Below are 19,315 nucleotides of genomic sequence, written 5' to 3'. Positions count from 1 at the left end.
CTGCGGATCTGAGACGCATCCGCTCCACTTCGCGGAGAGCATGACATGTTCCGCGAGGGCTCCCCTGATCGAAAAAAGCAGGTACCCCTAGATATCCGGAGACCCCACAAATACGGAGACTCCATTTTACCCTAAGTGATGATTCATCAATTCATCACCCCGACGCCCCACTGCGGGGAATACGGGGCTGCTGGAACCCTCCAGTTGTTGAGACTGCGAGCAAGAGGGCTTCGGCTACCACTTCGTCTCTCCGCGAAAGTCGTTTAGATTAAACTCTACTTCCTCATGTTTCAATGCTCATAAATCCGCGCCCGGTGAGACTGTTGCTTCCTGGGGCCTATATAACCCGAGGACCACCCGGACTGGAAACCGCTACAACTCACGCTCATTCTTCTCCATCTGCATATTACTCGCGACCTCCAAAGCCGGCAACCATGAAGCTTGGTACGGCCTTTTTCTTGGGGGCGTTGGCCTTCGGAGTTTCTGCAGACAGATCTAGCAAGGCCTACACGGAACCTTATCGTCCCCAATTCCACTTCAGCGCTGAGAAAAATTGGTTGAATGATCCCAATGGTCTCATACATGCTGATGGTGTTTATCACCTCTTTTTCCAGTATAACCCTGGTGGTGATACATGGGGCGCAATGTCTTGGGGCCATGCAACAAGCAAGGACTTACTGCATTGGACTGAACAGCCTGTTGCTCTTGAGGCGAGGGGGTTCCCGAACAATATCACCGAAATGTACTTCTCTGGGACGGCTATTGTCGACGAGAGGAATACTAGTGGGTTTGGTCGCCAGGGAAAGGCACCCTGGGTTGCTATGTATACGTCCTATGTAAGTGCCGTGATTTGAAATTACACCCGAAACATCGAATCTTTATGGAATGATTCTAACGCAACTGTAGTATCCAATGGAGCAGACACTGCCGAGTGGGAAACACGTGCGCACAAACCAGCAGGCCCAGTCTATAGCATATTCCCTCGACAAAGGGATGACATGGACCACATACGACGCTGCTAACCCCGTGATTCTGGACCCTCCTGCTCCATACCAAGATCAGTTCCCGGAGTTCCGGGATCCCAGTGTCTTCTGGCACGAGGATACTGAGCGATGGGTGGCAGTTATTAGCCTTGCGAAACTGCACAAGGTTCTTATCTACACATCACACGACCTCAAGAAATGGGACTTGGCCAGTGAGTTTGGCCCAGCCAATGCTGTTGGTGGTGTCTGGGAATGTCCAAGTATCTTCCCACTACCTCTCAACGGTGGAGAGTCTGAGAAATGGGTTCTCATGCTTGGTCTAAACCCTGGGGGCCCTCCTGGAACGGTAGGGTCCGGCACACAGTATATCGTGGGGAATTTCAACGGCACCACGTTTACCGCAGACAGCGACAGTGTCTATGACGGGAGTGGACCCACTGATGGCGTCATCTTTGAGGACTTCGAAGGCGACAAGACCCTTGCTGCTCGCGGCTGGATAACTACCGGTGATTTTGTCGGCGCTTCCCCGGCAAAAGGCACCCTCGACGGACAGAACACAGTAACCGGATTCAAAGGAAAGCAGCTTCTGAACACATTCCTGAACGGCGATGCCACAACTGGCACTCTCACATCTAAGCCCTTCGACATCTCACAGAAGTACATTAACTTCCTCGTCGGAGGAGGGAGCAATGCCAACAAAACCGCAATCCAGCTGAAGGTCAAGGGGCAGGTTGTTCGTACCTCCGCCGGGTCCGACAGTGAAACGCTTTCGTGGAAAAGCTGGGACGTAAGAGCCCTCCAGGGGAAGAGCGGTACTATCGAGATTATCGACAACGCCACTGGAGGATGGGGCCATATTAATGTTGACGAGATTTCTTTCTCCAACACGCGCGCCAACAGCCAGATCGCAAATTGGCTCGATTGGGGCCCAGACTTTTACGCGGCGCTCGGGTGGAATGGTCTCTCTCAAGATGAGCGAACGGTTATCGCGTGGATGAACAATTGGCAGTATGGAGGTAACATACCGACAGACCCCTGGCGCAGTGCGATGACTATTCCCCGGCACCTTGCTCTAAAGACAATCGGTGGCAAGGCCACATTGGTGCAGGAGCCAGCGGGAAAATGGAAATCAATTACGAGCGGCGGTAATGCATCCACTTTCCGTCGCGTGGATGGTGTGCGCGAGCTCGGCCGTATCGGAAAAGCGCTGCAGATTGATTTGACATTCTCCAACAGACGCCCGTCTCTTTCAGGTAACAGTTCCGAGTTTGGAATTGTTGTCGCCGCAACCAAGGACTATACCCAGCAAACACGAGTCGGCTATGATTTCGACACCCAGGAAGTTTTCATTGACCGGTCAAAGTCAGGAGACGTGTCCTTTGATGCCACCTTTGCGGCTACATACTCCGCCCCTTTGTCTCCTTCGGCAAACGGATCTGTTTCCTTGAGAGTCTATGTGGACTGGTCAAGCGTTGAGGTCTTTGGGGGACAGGGTGAAGCCACAATCACCAGTCAGATTTTCCCTTCTGCTGAGGCTGTGTACGGTCGACTGTTCTCTACTGGCGGTGCAACGAGCAATGTTACACTGAGGGTGAAGGAAGTGCGTTCTACGTGGCAGTAGGATCTTATATCAGTTAAACCGGATTAGGATAGGGGTTGGGCTAGAGTTGTGTCATGTGATATGTTATATGATCGACGGTCGTCCCGAATGGTTGGTGTCAAGGGAAATTACGAAGAATTGCCAGAGGCATAGGAGATGGGGGGAAGTCATGCGGTGACCTACGCGGCCCATGTATTGTAGTTTTAGGAATATCATCATCCTCCCCATTGAAACCATTTCATCGGATAAACATTTCACCTCATCATTTCCGAAGGAGTTGACGCCTTCTGTAGTCTTTAGAGATCCCACAAAGTTTGCATCAGATAGTCTACAGGAGGAGTCTGCCGGGGGAGCGTGCGTGGGTCAGATTCCGGTCTATCAGTTGGCAGAGTTTGCATTATTCTGTGGCCTCATGCAGCGACTAGGGAGTAGATGCCCCCATAGTTTCTCTCCTCTCTTTTCCTTCTCCAAAGTCCATCAATAATACAACTGTTGATATTTCCATTTCTTGCAGTAGCTTTCTCCTCTGATAGGTTGAGCCCTGGAAACACTAAGTGCAGACTTATAAAAGAATCAAGGATAGGACAGTTTCACTACGACTCGCAGCGGAAGAACAAGCAAGTAATGCCCACAGAGTTATTGACAATGTCGAATCTTAGCCCCCTCCAATCGGGCCGTCAGTGACTCCCGCATATACTGCACAGACGGACTCAGCATACTCGGCCGGTGCAGAGCATGAACCGCTGCGTCAATATGTTCCCAGAACTGTGGTTGGCAGAGCAACCGAAGACAACGCACTTCCAAGGCCCTAATTGCGGCAATGCATACTATGTATATACTAACCGCGGTGCATAAGTACGGTCCCGCGACAGGAAAAAAAAGTAACGGCAACTCGCAGAACATACCTCCCACATAGAAACCAGGTTTTCGGCAGACATACTTGCAGGGCGAGGTTGGCTGAACCGAGAAGGTTTGTCACTGATTGAAAGAACCGTGGCGCGTAGGGTAGCAGCTCGGGGTGCGCAGAACCATTAGTGATGATGCGGTATATCACCGGCCAGTAGGTTGACACTTCATACAAGTGAAACTTAGCTCGGCACATGGCACCATCGATGTGCTGACAGGACGGTTGAGAGGGCGAGTCCTGTGCAATACTTGAGCATAGCATGTTTGGGCCGGGCCCTGGATGGTGGTTGGGATCTGGAAATTCCCCACTGGTGCTCAACTCATCCATTGCGGAACTGGTATACTTGTTTAGCATTGTTTGTAGTTGTATTTCCGTGGCAAAATGGAAAGGCGTTTCCGTTGGCAAGTTAGCTTCACCTATGTGTGAGCCGTCGGATGAGGATAGTCCGGAGGGTGAATGCGAATCGTCGAACCGATCCCAAAGATACGTGTATGTCGGCAAGGGTGTCGTATCCAAGTGGCCACGCATGGTTCCACCTATAGACACTAGACTTAGGTGCATAGAGAGCTCGCTATATCATTGTTAGGGTTTTCGAAGGGAGTCGGGTCAGCTTGGCCAACCTTTCTATCATGTGAATTATCCAATATAAGCGCCTGATAATCTGTGATTCGGGAGAGCTTTGGCCGCAAAGAGTCCTTCATTCCGTTAGATAATGCCAGGGCAGCTTGCAAGCAATGACGCGGTAGGGGTTCCAAACAAAAGTGTACCTTTTGAAAAATGGTTGAATCTTTAGGAACGCACTTTGTATATAATCATGCGCTTGTCTTGGCTGGATTAGGCATGCAGAGTATAGACTGAAAAGGACTAAGCACTGGATGCTTGTCACGCTGTATTCCTGAAGTACTACTGGGAGCATGGACAAAGCGGCCTCGAAGTGTGAGGATTGGGTATGAGAATGGCTTATATGTGCAAGTGACGCGACAAGGAGTGAACAGCAAGACATTGTAGAGGGGGGGAAACCAGCAGCACTTGACTCGCGAAAGTGAAGGGTGAAATCTGGATGGAGAACAGGATACCACCGATGCGTGTGAGCGTGAAACCTGTGGAGGATACTAGTAGTGGTCAGTATACATCAATCTGTTTGCTCATTCATATCACACTGACAGATCAGCAGAATCGATAGGCCGACGCTCAGTCGAATACTCGGATCTCTGTGCAGAGTAACGCTCAAGTCGGTAAAAAACACATGCTAGATCCGACGGTAAACCAAAAATCTGCATGATATGAGCAGACTTGATCACAAGGGGAGGACAACCCCGTAGAAGCGGAAGGCGTGTGATATTGTCATATGACGTGAAGTGATGCGATGGCGACTCCACCAGTGGGGTGATATACTCCAGTCTTTCTCGGATGTTCATAAGCTCCTGTACCAGTCTAAAATGTACGTTAGCCAATGCAAGGCCATCAGGAGAGGAAGGACTTGCTGTGGTGGTTGGGAATCAGGAGGCTGCTCATATACACACTGCACGCCTTGTGAGGCACAGAATGAACACTGAGGTCTGGCTCGGTCACATCGCGTCCTGCGCAGGCGACAGTGGTCGCAGACTAAAACTGCAGGCTTATATGGGAGCATTTCCATAGCACCGTATATGATCTGGGGATTTCAAAGGTCTGGCAGTGTCGCTTTATGCCGAGTGGGTACAACTGTCATCGTGTTCCAGCTAGATAACTACATTCCAGAGGGACGACAAGCATATTTGAACCCGCGGATATACTTGTAGGTTGTTGACCAACGGGTTCGGTGCTCTTACTGTTGACTATCAAATGCGGTTTAATTAGCTGGTTAACAATTATTGTCACGGGGGAAGACAATAGCACTTTCGTACTATAAATGATGCCCCTATCGGATGCGAGTCGGTTTCCAGCTCGGGGATACTCAGAAAAAATCTCGGGGATACCGGGAATTTCACTTATACTATAATCAGGTAATTTCGGGTATCCCTCTGTTCCTAGACCTGAGAGATGAGAGATAGTTAACTATCCCGAAGGTTTTTATGAGTATTGTCGAACTCGGCATATGGCCCCTCTAGGCGTTACTAGGCCTTAAACAGGAACCTTCGTTTTTGTTATGGTCTAGTAGTAAAATGGCTTGTATTTCGTCCTACAAGTATCCCAGAGCTCGAACCCGCTCCACCTATGACAAAACAAGCCAATCACAGGTCTCTCAAGCACCAACCGCGGGGAAGCTCCTCCCTCTCCGCGAAGCCATCTGTGCCCTATCCACTACCCACGGACGGTGCGACATGTCTAAGTTTCTGGTTCCCCGGGGTAGCACCATTCGAGAGATTTGTTCGAAGTAATTTCTTTCAACGATCTCCATATTCCCCATAGTCCTGAAATGCGGGGTTTTGACCCCCTTTCCCCGCCTAAGAGGCTGTGGAGCCCTACATATAGATTCCAATGCTCATGGGGAAGCGTTCTTGCGCCTCCCTATGTTACCTCTTTTGTTCTTCCGTCTGGTAGAGTATTACCGAGACTTCATTATGCGAGCTCCGAATATTGCCTGGCCGGGCTTTCTGACCCTGTCGAGGAGAACTATTCAACGTCCAGAGGATGACCCTGCTGCGTTGGTCCTGGAAGCCTGGTCCCAGGGCCTCATGACGGGCTCACTAGTCATCATGGCGGCGGTCACATTTGCAAACATGCGGCGGGGCGTCTTGCTGCACAAGCTGATTTTACTAGAGGTAACTCCCGGTAGTATCAATCTGAGTAGTACCTGTTAACCGGCGACCTTCTGTAATAGTTGGTCTTGGCCACCGCTCACGGAACCTTTATATTTGCCCCAGACCCTGTATATGGATGGTACCTGGCCTCAACCGCAATCGGATTGATTATATCTTGGTCCCTGCACAATGTGATTGCGTGGATGAAGAATCGGCCATTCATGGGCCGTAAACTGTCTCTCTTCTATATCGGCACGATTGTCCTGGCCCAGCCCTACTGGGCGGTCGAGATATACGCCAACTTCACCTACTTTAACAATATCAGTCTTGTTGCGTACGAAAAGATCCGTCCATGGGAAGCACTGTTCCGGTAGAGTACCGTTCCATTGTTGCAATATCGTTTTGATTCGTGACCTTTTCTCACTGGCTTATACCGCATTCTCAGAGACCCCTGGTGGATTTACACAACCTGTAATCTCTTCTGGGTGGTAAAAATACATTACAACTTCGGACTCATTGAGCTCGTGCGCGAATGCCCCCGTTTCGGCCTCATGCTGGGCTCAATGTGCCTTTCTATCCTGTTCAGTGTTGCCGACGTTCTCAGCGTTACCGGCGTACTTAGCGCGGCAATGCCCACTGGAATCAACCCTTTCTGGAAGGTGAGCCCCTGTGTGTCATCTTCTCATTGCTCTCAAGGCCGGAACTTAACAAGCGATCCAAATTTTTAGCTATGCTTCATGTTCAAATGCCTCTGTGACACTATTATTCTGGATGACTTCAAGACCGCACTTGATAAGCTCAGTACTGGATGGCTCGCACGGAATGGAATGCACACAATAGGTCAGCACACAGTAGACTTTAGGAGTCACCCCACTTTCAAAGATGAGCGAGCTCCGCCCAATGCCGACGATAATATTTCCTTCAAATACTCTGTCAGCGCTGTACATATTGAATGAAGAAAAATTATTTGCTTTGAATTGCGACCAAGTGGATATCGGGATAGTTAAACCCCATAATATACGAGAGAGGATTGCGTAATATCCATAAAATGTACCTTCCCTCGCTGGTCTCCGCCGAAGAGTTGCCGAGGACTCAACGTATGCATTTCGGCCCGGGCGTCGCAATTTGCGCTCAGGCTCTTATCCATCAACCGGGAATGATCCCCTAAGGTAAGCCCTTCTTTCTAGAAAGTACAGCTCATTGGACACTAATTAAACGCTAATGCGGGGGCGGGCGACTAAAGGGCTCAACTCTGCATGCACGCAATCACATCATGCAATCTAGAGGATGATTGGTGTCCCACATCCACGGTCCACAGTCCACGAGTAATCATTCGGACCCCTCCTCTCCGGGGCATCCAGGGCATCCGAGATAGGACTACTGATATCTGCCCACTCGCCAACCACCTGAGAAAAGGACTTTTAGATCCGACGGTCAACTGTCACATAACATCACAATGAGCCTACCCCGCTTCCGTGGCGGCGTACTATCAGGGGCTTCAAGGTTGCAGTGGCTGCCCATAGTAGCCACTCGGCAAGACGAGGGATTGCCCGACTGATGCCCTACCTAGCGTAAGAGACGACCTGAACGCTCATTTGATGGCTATGCTTACCCCTTCCCGCTTTTTCTCCCGCTTTGATGAGATAGAGATGTTCTTTGTGTGTTCTGGAAGCATAATATCACGGGGCGGTGCACATATTGTAACGTATACAAAGAGGGAGCCAAATTACACTGGTGGAGTTCTCCGACCCAATCAGGGACCTAGAAAGACGCGCTGGCATCAATTATAATTTAAACCTGGAACCATAGTATGGTTTTAATCAGCACAGCAATTGCCATAATCTCGCCAGACCATTTTACTATGGAATGTACTCACCCCTGAGGCATCCACGCCAGCAAGGCAGACAATGAATATGGACCAGGACAGCCGGAGACGGCGCAGCGCGCTGGCATGTAATATATGTCGAGCACGACGGACGAAGTGTGACGGGCAGCGACCCAAGTGTTCTTTCTGCGTTGAGCGTAGAAAGGACTGCTTCTACGAGGACCCCCAAGACCTTGCACCCTCTCCGTTAGTGGAATACCTCACCATGAGCTACGATACTTATATTGTTTCTAACCGTATCCTAGCCAAGACTTGGAGCTATTGAGGATATGGGAGAAGCTGGAGCACATTACAGCAGTAGTACATGGCCAGTCTCCTAAAAGTTGTCCTTCGCCCAAGGCGCAGCAGTTATCTGGTTCTTTAACAGGTCGTGATGCGTCTCTCGGCTTTCCAATTATGGTAATCCAGAACACAGCATTCATGAACCTCCTTAGCCTGGAGCAACCCCTACCCGTGTTACTTGAAGGCCTGGAGCGCGGAAAACTAGAAATATCTCCTCAGTCGCCCAGAGCCCCCACTGTGATGATCGATCTCCAACACGCGTTACTGTAAGTCAAAGCAAAGCAGTCACTCCAGAGAGCAGAACGAGTCTAACATCAGCTTTTTCTCCAATTAGCCTTCTCGGCACATTTATGGAGCAAATCTACATCTGGTACCCGGTTCTGCATGCTGAGTACACCGAAGAGTTCGTCCAGGCGATAACCTCCTATTTGCCGCCCTCAACGGGGTCCTGCCTCACCCTTCTTATCTTAGCTATTGGGTGTGTGGCGAAGTGCGAAACCATCATGGATGCCGTGCGGAGACGCCCGGAGGCGACATACATCCAAGCGGCCATGGAAATGCTTCCATGTGTCTTCGCAGAGAATAGTCTGCGCAGCGCGCAGTGCCTGCTCTTATTCAGTATATACCACCTATGTTGTGCGCGGCCATGTCAGGGGCACGAATATGTGGTGATGGCGTCGTATAGACTCCAGAACTATTTGATAAAGTAAGCGAATGCACCGTAGGATAGAAACGGGGATGACTGCTAAACATGGGGTGTCACAGTGAATTAGGCACCAATAATGATACTACAGAAGCATCAATCTTCCACAACTGCTTCTGGTCAGCCTTGTTGATTGAAAGGTTTCACCTCTCCTCAGCTGTGCCATCGTCTATTGAGAAAATAGAAAGTCACGGCCAGTCACTCACCTGCCGGAAGCTAACCACTTTATAGCGAAATCAGGGTCCAACTGGACCTCGTCGACAGTGGAATCTGGAGCATGGCTTCATACACCCCCAGCCTAGCAATCTCGACAACCTGGACCTGGAACCAACCACGACATTTTGAGTCTCACAATAGTATAGATAGTACAAGTGACAGCGATAGCGATCTATATTACTTCTCTGCGGAGATCGCTATGCGCAAAATGCTACGGTGTTGCACCTGGTCGATCAGCACCCTGTCCCAGGGCAGCCACGTCTACGCGCCCATTGTCGCTGCCGAGCTGGAGCGTCAAGTAGATGAGTGGCTGCGGATGCTGCCAGAACCGTTGTCATTCGTCTCTTCAAGTTCATACATCGGCACCTCGTGGCGGAACTCAGCGAGGAGCGAGTTCCTGCGCACGCAGTACTATGCGTTCAAGGCGTCGATTTACTGGCCTGCGGTCTATGAAGCAGTCAATGCAAGGGAGGTAAACGACGACCTCCGTCTCCACTGCAGTAAGTTCTTTACTAGCTATGCTGAGTTTTCCGCCAGTGCTGCCGCCGCTGTAACGATATGCAAACCGAATGTCTGGACTTTGTATGCGAGGTGAGCTTGGTGTCCGTATCATCCTATTCGGACCGGAAGGACAGGCTGACCTGTTTTGGGGATGTAGTGTGTTTACCATTTCGATGGCTACATTGGTAGCGCTAGAGGAACCGTGTCTATCTGAAGTGGCAGTCCTTCCGGGGGTTGCCCGAGGTCTCGGATTGGCTGTTGAAATATTTGCAAATGTGGCGGACGTGAGCCTCTCGCTTGGGGAAATGAGTGTGATATTGAACGACAGGGTCTTGCAAAGCAACGTGTCGGTGATTTAGAAGCTAGCCATATAACCCATGCAAACCTAGAGGTATTCGTGGTTAATATCATTTGTTTGTATCCACCGCCCGTCTTGCCGTGTCAACTGTAAAGTCTTCGGGGGTCAGGGCTAGTCTCACGCGGTGGCGATGCAAGTGACCAATGCGTCAACGGTGTAAAATTAATACTCACTAGCAGTCTCCACTCCCTCTTAAGTGATTGGTATTATTGCTGCAGTCAGACAACGCTTAGCTGATGGTGCTCGGCTGAGACATCGCGGAGAAATCCCCACAACTCCGCGATATCATGTTTGCGATCAGACGCCGGAGGAATTCGGGCATCGGGATCGGGCGCATCTCTCCTCGCCGGCCGATGCCTGGCTTGGTACGGAGAAATAAAAAATAAACATGGGGGGGGCTCTCCGCGAAAGGGACGTGCCCGCGTGTTATAAATACCAATACAAGCGCTCTCTCCTCGACTCCTGGGGGTTATCAACCACCAATTCAAAGCATCTTTACGGTTCCTTGCCTTGAAAGTGTGCTGTTAAATCTTTACCATGGGCTTCTCCCTCAAACAGCCCGAAAGAACCGAGGGCAAGGCCTGGCCTGCCATCGTCATAAGTGGTTTTGTTGCATTCGGGGGGATCCTGTATGGGTGAGTGCTAGAACTTGCCATGGGGGAGGATTGAAATATCTATCTTGTGGAAGCTCTCTCTGACCTGGGGCGTGTTTTTCTAGCTATGATACTGGCACCATCAGTGGCATCCTCGCCATGCCATATTGGGCTCGCACGTTCTCCACGGGATACAGGGACAACACTGGCCAACTGAACGTTACGTCCAGCCAGTCCTCTGCCATTGTCTCTATACTCTCAGCGGGGACCTTCTTCGGAGCCCTTGCTGCCGCTCCTTTGGGTGACATTCTTGGTCGCCGCTTGGGTCTAGTTGCGTCCAACACTGTGTTTGTCCTAGGGGTGATCCTGCAGACAATCGCAACCCACATTCCGCTCTTTCTTGCCGGGAGGTTCTTTGCTGGCTTAGGGGTTGGCCTAATTTCTACGCTGGGTATGATTTTTCCCTTCCCATTTGATTTCTTTCTTCTATCAAGGTATTGACAGTTATGGTGTCGCCCAACAGTCCCTCTCTACCAGTCCGAGACAGCACCTAAATGGATTCGAGGCTTCATCGTCGGCTCATACCAATTCGCCATCACCGTCGGCCTCCTTATAGCATCAGTAATCAACAATGCAACGCACAACCACAACAACTCCGGCTCCTACCGCATCCCCATCGCCGTCCAGTTTGCCTGGTCTATCATCCTCGTTGTAGGCATGCTCATCCTCCCCGAGACCCCACGCTATCTAGTCAAGCGAGACAACATCAAAGCCGCAGCACGCAGCCTCTCGAAACTCCGTCGCCTCCCCGAAGACCACGAAGCTGTACGTCAGGAACTCGCCGAGATCCAGGCAAATCACCAGTACGAGGTTAGCTTTGGCGAGTCCGGATACATCGACTGCTTCCGGGGCAATCTGCTGAAACGCCTTGTCACAGGTTGTTGCCTGCAAGGGCTGCAACAGCTAAGCGGGATCAATTTCATCATCTACTATGGGACACAGTTCTTCAAAAACTCCGGGTTCAAGAATGAGTTTATCATTACCCTAATTATCAACTGCGTCAACGTGGGATCTACGGTTCCGGGACTCTACGCGATTGACAAATGGGGGCGGCGCCCTGTCCTGCTCCTCGGTGCGGTTGGGATGGCTGTCTCGCAGTTGATTGTTGCCGTTGTGGGGACTACTACAACGGGCCAAGATAGTCAGGGGACTATCATCGTCCACAATACTGCGGCCCAGCAAGCGGCCATTGCGTTTATTTGCATCTTTATCTTCTTCTTCGCTGCCTCGTGGGGCCCAATCGCCTGGTACGTCTTTTCTTTGCTTTCTGTATTTTCCCTGCTTTCCTTTTTGGTTACTAATAAATTTCCTTAAAAAAATAGGGTTGTCACCGGCGAGATCTTCCCTCTTAAAACCCGCGCAAAGTCTCTCTCCATGACGACCGCCACAAACTGGCTGGTGAACTGGGCGCTGAGCTTCGCAACCCCGTACCTTGTCAACTACGGTGACGGCAACGCGAACCTGCAGTCGAAGATCTTCTTCATCTGGTTCGGGTGCTGCTTTATCTGCATTGGCTTCGTGTACTTTATGATCTACGAGACCAAAGGGCTGACTTTGGAAGAGGTCGATGAGCTGTATAATGAGGTGCCGAGTGCCCGTGCTAGTGTGGGTTGGAAGCCGAGCATTACGTTTGTTCAGATGAGGGAGAAGGCCGAGCCACAGGAGGCTACTGGGGAGCATCACGAGGTTGAGCTCCGTGCTGATGGTTCTGCTTGAGTAAATGTGAAGGTGGAGGAGGAGTCCTGGTGGAAGTATTGGTAGTATGCAAGTCATAGTGTAGCAGAGATTTGAGTCGAGGAATTCAAGATGGTAGTTTTAGGACGAATGTATTCGGGGATATATATTCTTGAGGATGGCTTAATAAACTGCTAAACGACCGTCTCTTGTGTAAGCAACTATTACTAGCTAAACAACGAACGGGATATGTGGTCGAACGCCGCATGCATTTCACAATGGGTTGGAAGGTGATATTACTTGTCCTAAGCAAGGAGATAGCTTTACGAATTTCTTTGCCTCGATAAAAATACTCCTAAAATAGATATGAGATGGTGAGATGGTGAGATGGCACCAGTTCAGGGCAGAACCGGAGGCTCCCGCTTGGATTCTGGAGTACAGCCCCTCATCTGCCCACTCACTGCCCGAAAATGTCGGGGCGCAGTCCCGCTGGCATAGAGTTCGTCCATGGTCTCAAAAGAGATTCCCTGTGCGACGCCGTCAGTCAGTTGTTTCCCCTGCTTCGGGTATCAGTCCCACCTACTTTTGTTTCCGGATACAGAAACCATCCTCCGATGGCAGCAAAAAAGCCAGTCCCGAGGAAGATAAATCCAACCTTCCCGCCCAGATTACCTGCATCGGGGTTGATCTGTACACAGAAGAATTCGCCACATAAGTACATAATGAACACCGGTTGAGGCGGATAGAGCTCACCATGTAAGGAATTGTGAACTGCATAATAAGCGCCCAGGCCGCATTGGTGATGGTAACAAGGCCCTGCGTCGCACTGCGCAACCGTACCGTGGCAATCTCAGAGGCGAGCACAAACCCAACGGCGCCGATGGACAGCTGGTAAATAATCGACCAGATATAGATGAAGACGATGATCGCCCAGCTTGCTTTTTCTTGGTTGGGAACGCACCCCAGGATCCCAATTAAGAGGAGGACGCAGCACAGCACGGTTTGGGGGATTACAATCATCGTGCGTCGCCCGACGATCTCAGACAGCGGGAACGCGCCCATACTTGCTAACAGCATGAGCACATACAACACAATAGAAGCATCGAAGTAATCCTTGACCCCGATCAGGTCGAGGAAGTACGTCGCGTGGCCGACGACAAATGTCGCACCGATCATCTGTTGTCCACTGGCTGCCAAGATGGCGGTTAGAGTGCGTTTGCGGTTTAGGCGGTTGAAGCACTCGACTTCGCTGGAGAGATCGAGGCCTAGGAAGCTATGGCGGGAGTTCTGGGAGACACTTCCCTGGATGGAGAAGGCTTGGAGGGTTTCTGATTCCATGCGCCGGACTTCGATGGTGTAAAAGATCTCGTTCTTGATGCCGTATACGCGTTGCAGAGACCCTCGGGCTTGGGTGGTCTTTCCGTGACGGACAAGCCAGTAGGGAGATTCGGGGAAGAATAGCCACCCGGAGGTGAGAATTACTAGGCGATGGCAAAGTAAGACCGTGAATACAAATTCAGTAAAGGGTTGATGCGGGGTTACCTGGAAAGATGTACATCCCTACCACTGGAAGCCACCATTGCCTGTTGAAATACCATGTTAGTCAAGAGCTCTGGGCCATTTTGGAATATATTCTCAATACTCGCCATTTGCCAGTGATATAGCTGCTTCCTCTCGCCAAGGCTACACTACACACATGGATTAGCAACCGATTCAAAGACCAGGTCAAACAAGACACCAACATAGCAAGCTGCCCAAAAACAATACTCGTATTAAAGAAGCACAGAAAAAACCCCCTCAGCTCTGGCCGACACGTTTCCCCAATCCACAACGGCGAGATAGTAAACATCATACCAATCGCAATACCTGCATCATCACATCAGTATTCGCTAGCGAAGACATCACTAGACAGAGATCAAATAAAACCATTGACGCCTCGACCCGCCATATGAACCCGCCAATCCGTTGCCAACTGCTGCAGAAGCACCCCACCGGCAGAAATGGCAGATGCAACCAAGATACCCGGCCGACGGCCATATCTCTCCAGTAACGGGGCGTAGATGAAAGTGGACGCTATCTCGCACGCCGGGGCAATTGAATTCCACGCGGAGAGATAGCGAGCTGGGATAATGTAGGAGCCGTCTGGCTGGGGGTGTCCAAATTGCTTCTGGAATTCCGGGAGGACGGCTAGTTGGCTTCCTGCGACGATATCGAAGCCTTGCATGATGACGCCGCTGGATACCCAGAGGCCTGGTGGAGAGATTTATTCAGTATCTTTCTTTCTTGTAGAAGTGGTTGTGTGCACCGACACCAAAGGAGGAGCCGCTTTTGGGACTTGAGCATTCGCCATCTTTGGCCTGGGTCAATGATGGAGTAGTCAATCCCGAGTGAGTCGGTTTCTGTGGGTGGATAATTTACCATCTGTGCGGCAGCGGCATTCACCATCTTGTTTCCTCGGAGGGAGTCGACCGAGGTGGAGTCTTTTCTAATCTTATAGATGGGGTAACAATGGCATAATAATGTACATACGAGTGGTTCAATTCCAGGCCGGGGAAAATGGTACGGTATCGGGTATTTTATGACGGGAGCAGCGGCATCGGCCCTTCGCCGTGGCCCAGACCTCTTCACAGAGTCTGGGGTTCCGTGCCAAGCCCACCTCACTAACCCGGGGATGGGGTTGGTATTGGGTAGGCTTGACTCGTAATACCGGGTAGGTATTGGTGGGTTTGGCACTTGCGGGTTCCAGCTCGGGGATACTCCAAAAGGTCCGGGATACCCGCCAATTTGGCTTATGTAATCATCCCATTTCGAGTAACGTATTTCACTACCGAGCCGCCACAAGATGCCTAGCTAGATAGATGATTTTTGTGTATTTAATTTAATAGAGTTTTGGTTGAGATATTTACATTTGAAATCAATATATTCGTTACCGTGCGTAGCTCGGTTGCGTGCGCTGAAATATAGGGTTAAAACAAAATGTAATTAAAAAATGTCAAAGTCACTTTTTTTGCCAAGAACAACTCTCGGGTCTAGGTCTCGGACCCTGACCCTCCGCATGGGGAGGTGAGGGTATCCCCGAGGTATTTTCTGAGTATCCCCGAGCTGATGGCCCGGCTTGGCACGGTGCCCAACAATAAAGACTGCCGTGATCCGATGTCTCCACTCGGGAACCTGCCTCCGAGAATTTGCCGAGTTACGGCCTATTGGCCTGATGAAGGTGGGCTGTCGGCTCCGCAAGTGGCCCGACCGCAGGTCTCCGGAGTAGTCGTTTGTCCACCAAAATCTCCATGGGGCAAAGTCTCAGGCAGTTGTGGACCAATCGTCGCGGAGACGGGTCGCGTACTTGAATTCAAAATGCCTCAATCCTCTTACTGAACTGGACAGGATAGGATGCTAGAGAGTTTGCCTATATGTTTAGCACGTCTTCCTGAGGTAGAGCTCGTAATTAACACAAAAGTCTTGCATATAGGCTTCATCGTCCTGGTTCTCAATCTCGATCCAGGCGCGCTTGTTAAATGACATCGTCAGGTAAATATTGAAGGCTGCTGCGCCGCCGAATTGCTTCTCCGATAAACCATAAATGTGTGATTGCACCGGGGCCCTAGAGTTCAGCAATAACGGCAGCGTCGCCGGGCAGCACGACGAAGGCATCTTTGTTGAGGCCTTTGGGGTCCCAACTGGCGACACGCGCACTGCAAGCGACCTTTTGTTGAAGTCGCCGAGGAGATGATTTCTGCATGGATAACTCATAGTGGCTGTATAGAATGGCACCATATGCATGGAGATGCTGGCGAGAGATTAAATACCCCACATGGAGTCCCCATCGTTTCCCCACAGAGGAAAGATGCAATAAGTGCGGGGAATTCCCGCTAGAAAACAATTAATTGGCCCCGCGGAATTTGAACTGACATCCGCGCTTCCATGGCTTCTCTTGGTCTCCAACCTCCTGCTCCTGTTCCTTCGCCACCACTATCAGACATGACTAAGGCGCGGAGACGACTGGTTCTCGCCTGCGACACCTGCAGATCACGAAGAGTGAAGTGCGGTGGCCAGCGACCGTGCTGCGCTCCGTGTCGGATTCGGGGGCTGGACTGCTGCTATCAAAAGCTCCCTGAAAGCCCGGCGAATCCGTATGCTTGCCGCGCCGAAGTCTCATTCGAGTTGTGCTAACGGGATATGCAGGGTAGAAACAGAATTAGCGAATGTCAATATGCGCCTCGACTACCTCACCGCGCTGCTGTCCAAGCAGCCCAACTCCCTACCCGGGAGTGCGCTAGGCTCACACGAGGACTCCCCATTTCGTTTGCTGGCAACTCAGTCTATCATGCACGTTCTCGGAATCGAAGACGACTACATCCAGGGCCTCATTCGACTCGAGCGAGCGAACCTTCTCGCTGGCACGACCACCTCACCGCGCATCTTCTTCAGCTCCCATAGTCAAGTCACGGATGCTCTAGCTGCGTTCTCGGAGCTAATCCATGGCTATTACCCCATCCTTCCGTTGGGCTTTACCGAAGAGTACTTTCACATCCTGTCAGAGCCCCTGACGCCCTCGTCCCATAACTGCTTAGCTCTACTTGTGGCCGCAATCGGTGGCGTTGTACGCGACCAAAGCTTTGGGAGCCCGTACTATGAAGCAGCCCTCGCGTCGCTTCCTATAGTCCTTGCAGAATGCACATTGACGAGCATTCAATGCCTGATCTTCTTCAGCATCTACTACTGCTGCCTTCTCAAGCCATTCCAGGCCCACGACTACTGCTTGATAGCTTCTTTCAAGATCCAGAATCTTTTCAAGAGGTAGGCCACGGCTTTCCGGGGTAGCTAGTATACAAACCCAGCTAAACTGGCAAACTAGTGGACTGGAAGTCACAGATAGTGACGCTCTTGAACTGACGCATAGAACATATTGGGCGATATTATTACTGGAGAGGTAAGCCTCCAACCAAAGTAAATACAGCATAGGACTCGAATTAACCGAGCCTTACCCTCTGCCAGCGAATTGGGTGTCCAGTTCGACGTTTCCAAAAGCGACATCTGGAATCTAGGTGAATACATGCCTCTCCCCAACTGCCATCGCACCTGGCAATTCCCGCCTCCGCAGCCCTCTACCAGCCTCGCCGGTGTCTCCCCAGGAAGCGCCCACTCCAGTGATAGCACTAGCACAACTGCAGACCAGGCGCAATCCTTCTTTCTCGCCGAAATAGCAATGCGCCGTTTGTTGCATCGTTGTAATTCTGCCGTCACATATTCGACAGATAATCGGCCTAGCTACGCCCCCGGAATCGCCCTGGAATTGGAGCGCCAGGTGGATGAATGGTACGACTATCTCCCTGTCAACATCCGGTTCCCCAAAGAAACGAGCGAACTGTGCACGATGTACTCATTGTCCAACTTCCTAAACGTTCAGTATTACTGCTGCAAGCTATCTATTTACTGGCCAGCTGTTTACCAGGCAATACAGGATGGTCAAGTTAATGTCCACCTCCAGGACCATTGCCAGCGGTTCATTGATTCCTATGTGCAGCTTCTTCCAAAGATTTTTATTGCTATCGACATCTGTCCGATATACAAGTGGACGCTCTCTATCAGGTAAGCGATCTTGCCACGTCTGCCCAGCTCAAAAACTCATTTTAAAACAGCTTTTTTGTGACCACGCTGGCTGCTCTGAAAGTGATAGATACCCCGTGTCTTAACGGTACCAGCCTTGACGAACTGCGGCAATGCATTTCCTCGGCCGCTTTTAAGGACTGGAAAAGCACAGAGAGCAGTGCTTCTTTGAGGATCGTGCAAAATACACTAAACCGACGCCTTCAAGATGCATCGTACCAGTGTGCAGGAGTAGATCCCAGCACCGGCACCAGTTGAGATGGCACAATATGCCAAGTATCACACTGTCCGCACAGAGAGGAGTTCCCTCGCCTCTTTCCACTCGTCTCATGTAATTAGTGGTCCTACACACATATAACCCATTCCCGGACGCTACGGAAGGAGGCAGGTCCCGCGCGTTTTACGAAGCGATCTGAATCTTCATTGTTTCCAGGGCAACACCGTATTGCTGCTGCACTCCATTGGCTCGACCCAAATGACTACTAGTAGAATTTTGAAATATACGATTCCGTACAATTAAAAGATGATTGCCGTAGGAGACTCCGTGAATTCGACTAAAGCCATTAAAACTTTAGTGATAGGGAGATCTTTCGTGATATCCGTTACTACTAGCAATGCGGAGAGATAGACGCTACTAGGGAGTAGTTTATAAAATAGTCTCCTATAAAGTGCCGAGAGTTTAATCGAATCTACTATCCTAAGGAGAGAGAGTAAAGCGGCGTTTAGTTCGATAGGGGAAAAGCTAGACTTACTCCTACTATTCCCGGTACTTTAGAAACCCTAGTTTATTGGGACTTATTTCCTAATCTTAAAATGTCTAGAAGTAAGTAAGTTACCTGTACTATTAGTATCTTATAGTAATACCTCGATAGGAGCTTATAGATTTATTATTAGTGATATATTAAGTAACTAGTTATAGTAGTCACTAATTTATTAGACTCCTAAGAATCTAGATCTAACGACACTTTTATTACTAGAGGGACGATATATACGCGTATCTTCGATAGGCTACCTTAGAGTACCTAAAGGTTATACTATCGCTATAAATATTTCTCGAAAATACGAAATATTTCAAGCTATAACCGACATAATTAAAAGGGTATTACCCCCTAAGTTTAAGGGTACTATATAAAAGAATATAATTAAATACTACGCCCCTTTTCTTAAACCGCGATTCGAAATTTAAATATCTAAAAATAATTCTATCGAGGAGTAAATATTGA

The 19,315-nt window shown here is 50.1% G+C and overlaps 8 protein-coding genes across 8 annotated transcripts; 5 read left to right on the top strand and 3 right to left on the bottom strand.

Moving 5' to 3' along the window:
* Positions 1-434: 434 nt before the first annotated feature.
* N7537_009127 (glycoside hydrolase family 32 protein) lies at positions 435-2,604 on the top strand (the record flags this gene model as incomplete). The annotated part of the gene is made up of 2 exons (XM_056900181.1): positions 435-836; positions 907-2,604. 2 exons carry the CDS (start codon positions 435-437, stop codon positions 2,602-2,604), a joined length of 2,100 nt encoding a protein of 699 aa, XP_056748849.1.
* Positions 2,605-3,219: 615 nt separating this feature from the next.
* Positions 3,220-4,924, bottom strand: N7537_009126 (uncharacterized protein; the record flags this gene model as incomplete). Its single annotated transcript, XM_056900180.1, has 4 exons — positions 4,651-4,924; positions 4,346-4,602; positions 3,489-4,061; positions 3,220-3,391 (listed from the first exon to the last, which is right to left on the bottom strand). The coding sequence occupies exons 1-4, from the start codon at positions 4,906-4,908 to the stop codon at positions 3,220-3,222; spliced, it is 1,260 nt and encodes a 419-aa protein (XP_056748848.1). The 5' UTR covers positions 4,909-4,924.
* A 1,109-nt stretch (positions 4,925-6,033) lies between these two features.
* Positions 6,034-7,169, top strand: N7537_009125 (uncharacterized protein; the record flags this gene model as incomplete). Its single annotated transcript, XM_056900179.1, has 4 exons — positions 6,034-6,234; positions 6,294-6,583; positions 6,659-6,872; positions 6,942-7,169. 4 exons carry the CDS (start codon positions 6,034-6,036, stop codon positions 7,167-7,169), a joined length of 933 nt encoding a protein of 310 aa, XP_056748847.1.
* Positions 7,170-9,131: 1,962 nt separating this feature from the next.
* Positions 9,132-10,159, top strand: N7537_009124 (fungal specific transcription factor domain-containing protein; the record flags this gene model as incomplete). The annotated part of the gene is made up of 3 exons (XM_056900178.1): positions 9,132-9,202; positions 9,315-9,890; positions 9,958-10,159. The coding sequence occupies 3 exons, from the start codon at positions 9,132-9,134 to the stop codon at positions 10,157-10,159; spliced, it is 849 nt and encodes a 282-aa protein (XP_056748846.1).
* Positions 10,160-10,695: 536 nt separating this feature from the next.
* Positions 10,696-12,527, top strand: N7537_009123 (sugar porter family MFS transporter; the record flags this gene model as incomplete). The annotated part of the gene is made up of 4 exons (XM_056900177.1): positions 10,696-10,793; positions 10,877-11,202; positions 11,275-12,058; positions 12,134-12,527. 4 exons carry the CDS (start codon positions 10,696-10,698, stop codon positions 12,525-12,527), a joined length of 1,602 nt encoding a protein of 533 aa, XP_056748845.1.
* Positions 12,528-12,883: 356 nt separating this feature from the next.
* N7537_009122 (putative MFS alpha-glucoside transporter) lies at positions 12,884-14,930 on the bottom strand (the record flags this gene model as incomplete). Its single annotated transcript, XM_056900176.1, has 8 exons — positions 12,884-13,012; positions 13,069-13,173; positions 13,239-13,966; positions 14,050-14,068; positions 14,128-14,173; positions 14,228-14,351; positions 14,412-14,735; positions 14,795-14,930. 8 exons carry the CDS (start codon positions 14,928-14,930, stop codon positions 12,884-12,886), a joined length of 1,611 nt encoding a protein of 536 aa, XP_056748844.1.
* Positions 14,931-15,899: 969 nt separating this feature from the next.
* N7537_009121 (uncharacterized protein) lies at positions 15,900-16,235 on the bottom strand (the record flags this gene model as incomplete). The annotated part of the gene is made up of 1 exon (XM_056900175.1): positions 15,900-16,235. One exon carries the CDS (start codon positions 16,233-16,235, stop codon positions 15,900-15,902), a length of 336 nt encoding a protein of 111 aa, XP_056748843.1.
* A 171-nt stretch (positions 16,236-16,406) lies between these two features.
* Positions 16,407-18,350, top strand: N7537_009120 (uncharacterized protein; the record flags this gene model as incomplete). Its single annotated transcript, XM_056900174.1, has 5 exons — positions 16,407-16,615; positions 16,668-17,282; positions 17,341-17,415; positions 17,481-18,074; positions 18,125-18,350. 5 exons carry the CDS (start codon positions 16,407-16,409, stop codon positions 18,348-18,350), a joined length of 1,719 nt encoding a protein of 572 aa, XP_056748842.1.
* Between the last annotated feature and the right edge of the window lie 965 nt (positions 18,351-19,315).

The sequence above is a fragment of the Penicillium hordei genome (assembly GCF_028827395.1).
Source record: "Penicillium hordei strain IBT 12815 chromosome Unknown utg000005l_segment0_segment0, whole genome shotgun sequence".
Classification (NCBI taxonomy): domain Eukaryota; kingdom Fungi; phylum Ascomycota; class Eurotiomycetes; order Eurotiales; family Aspergillaceae; genus Penicillium; species Penicillium hordei.
This window is presented reverse-complemented; position numbering and strand designations above follow the sequence as displayed.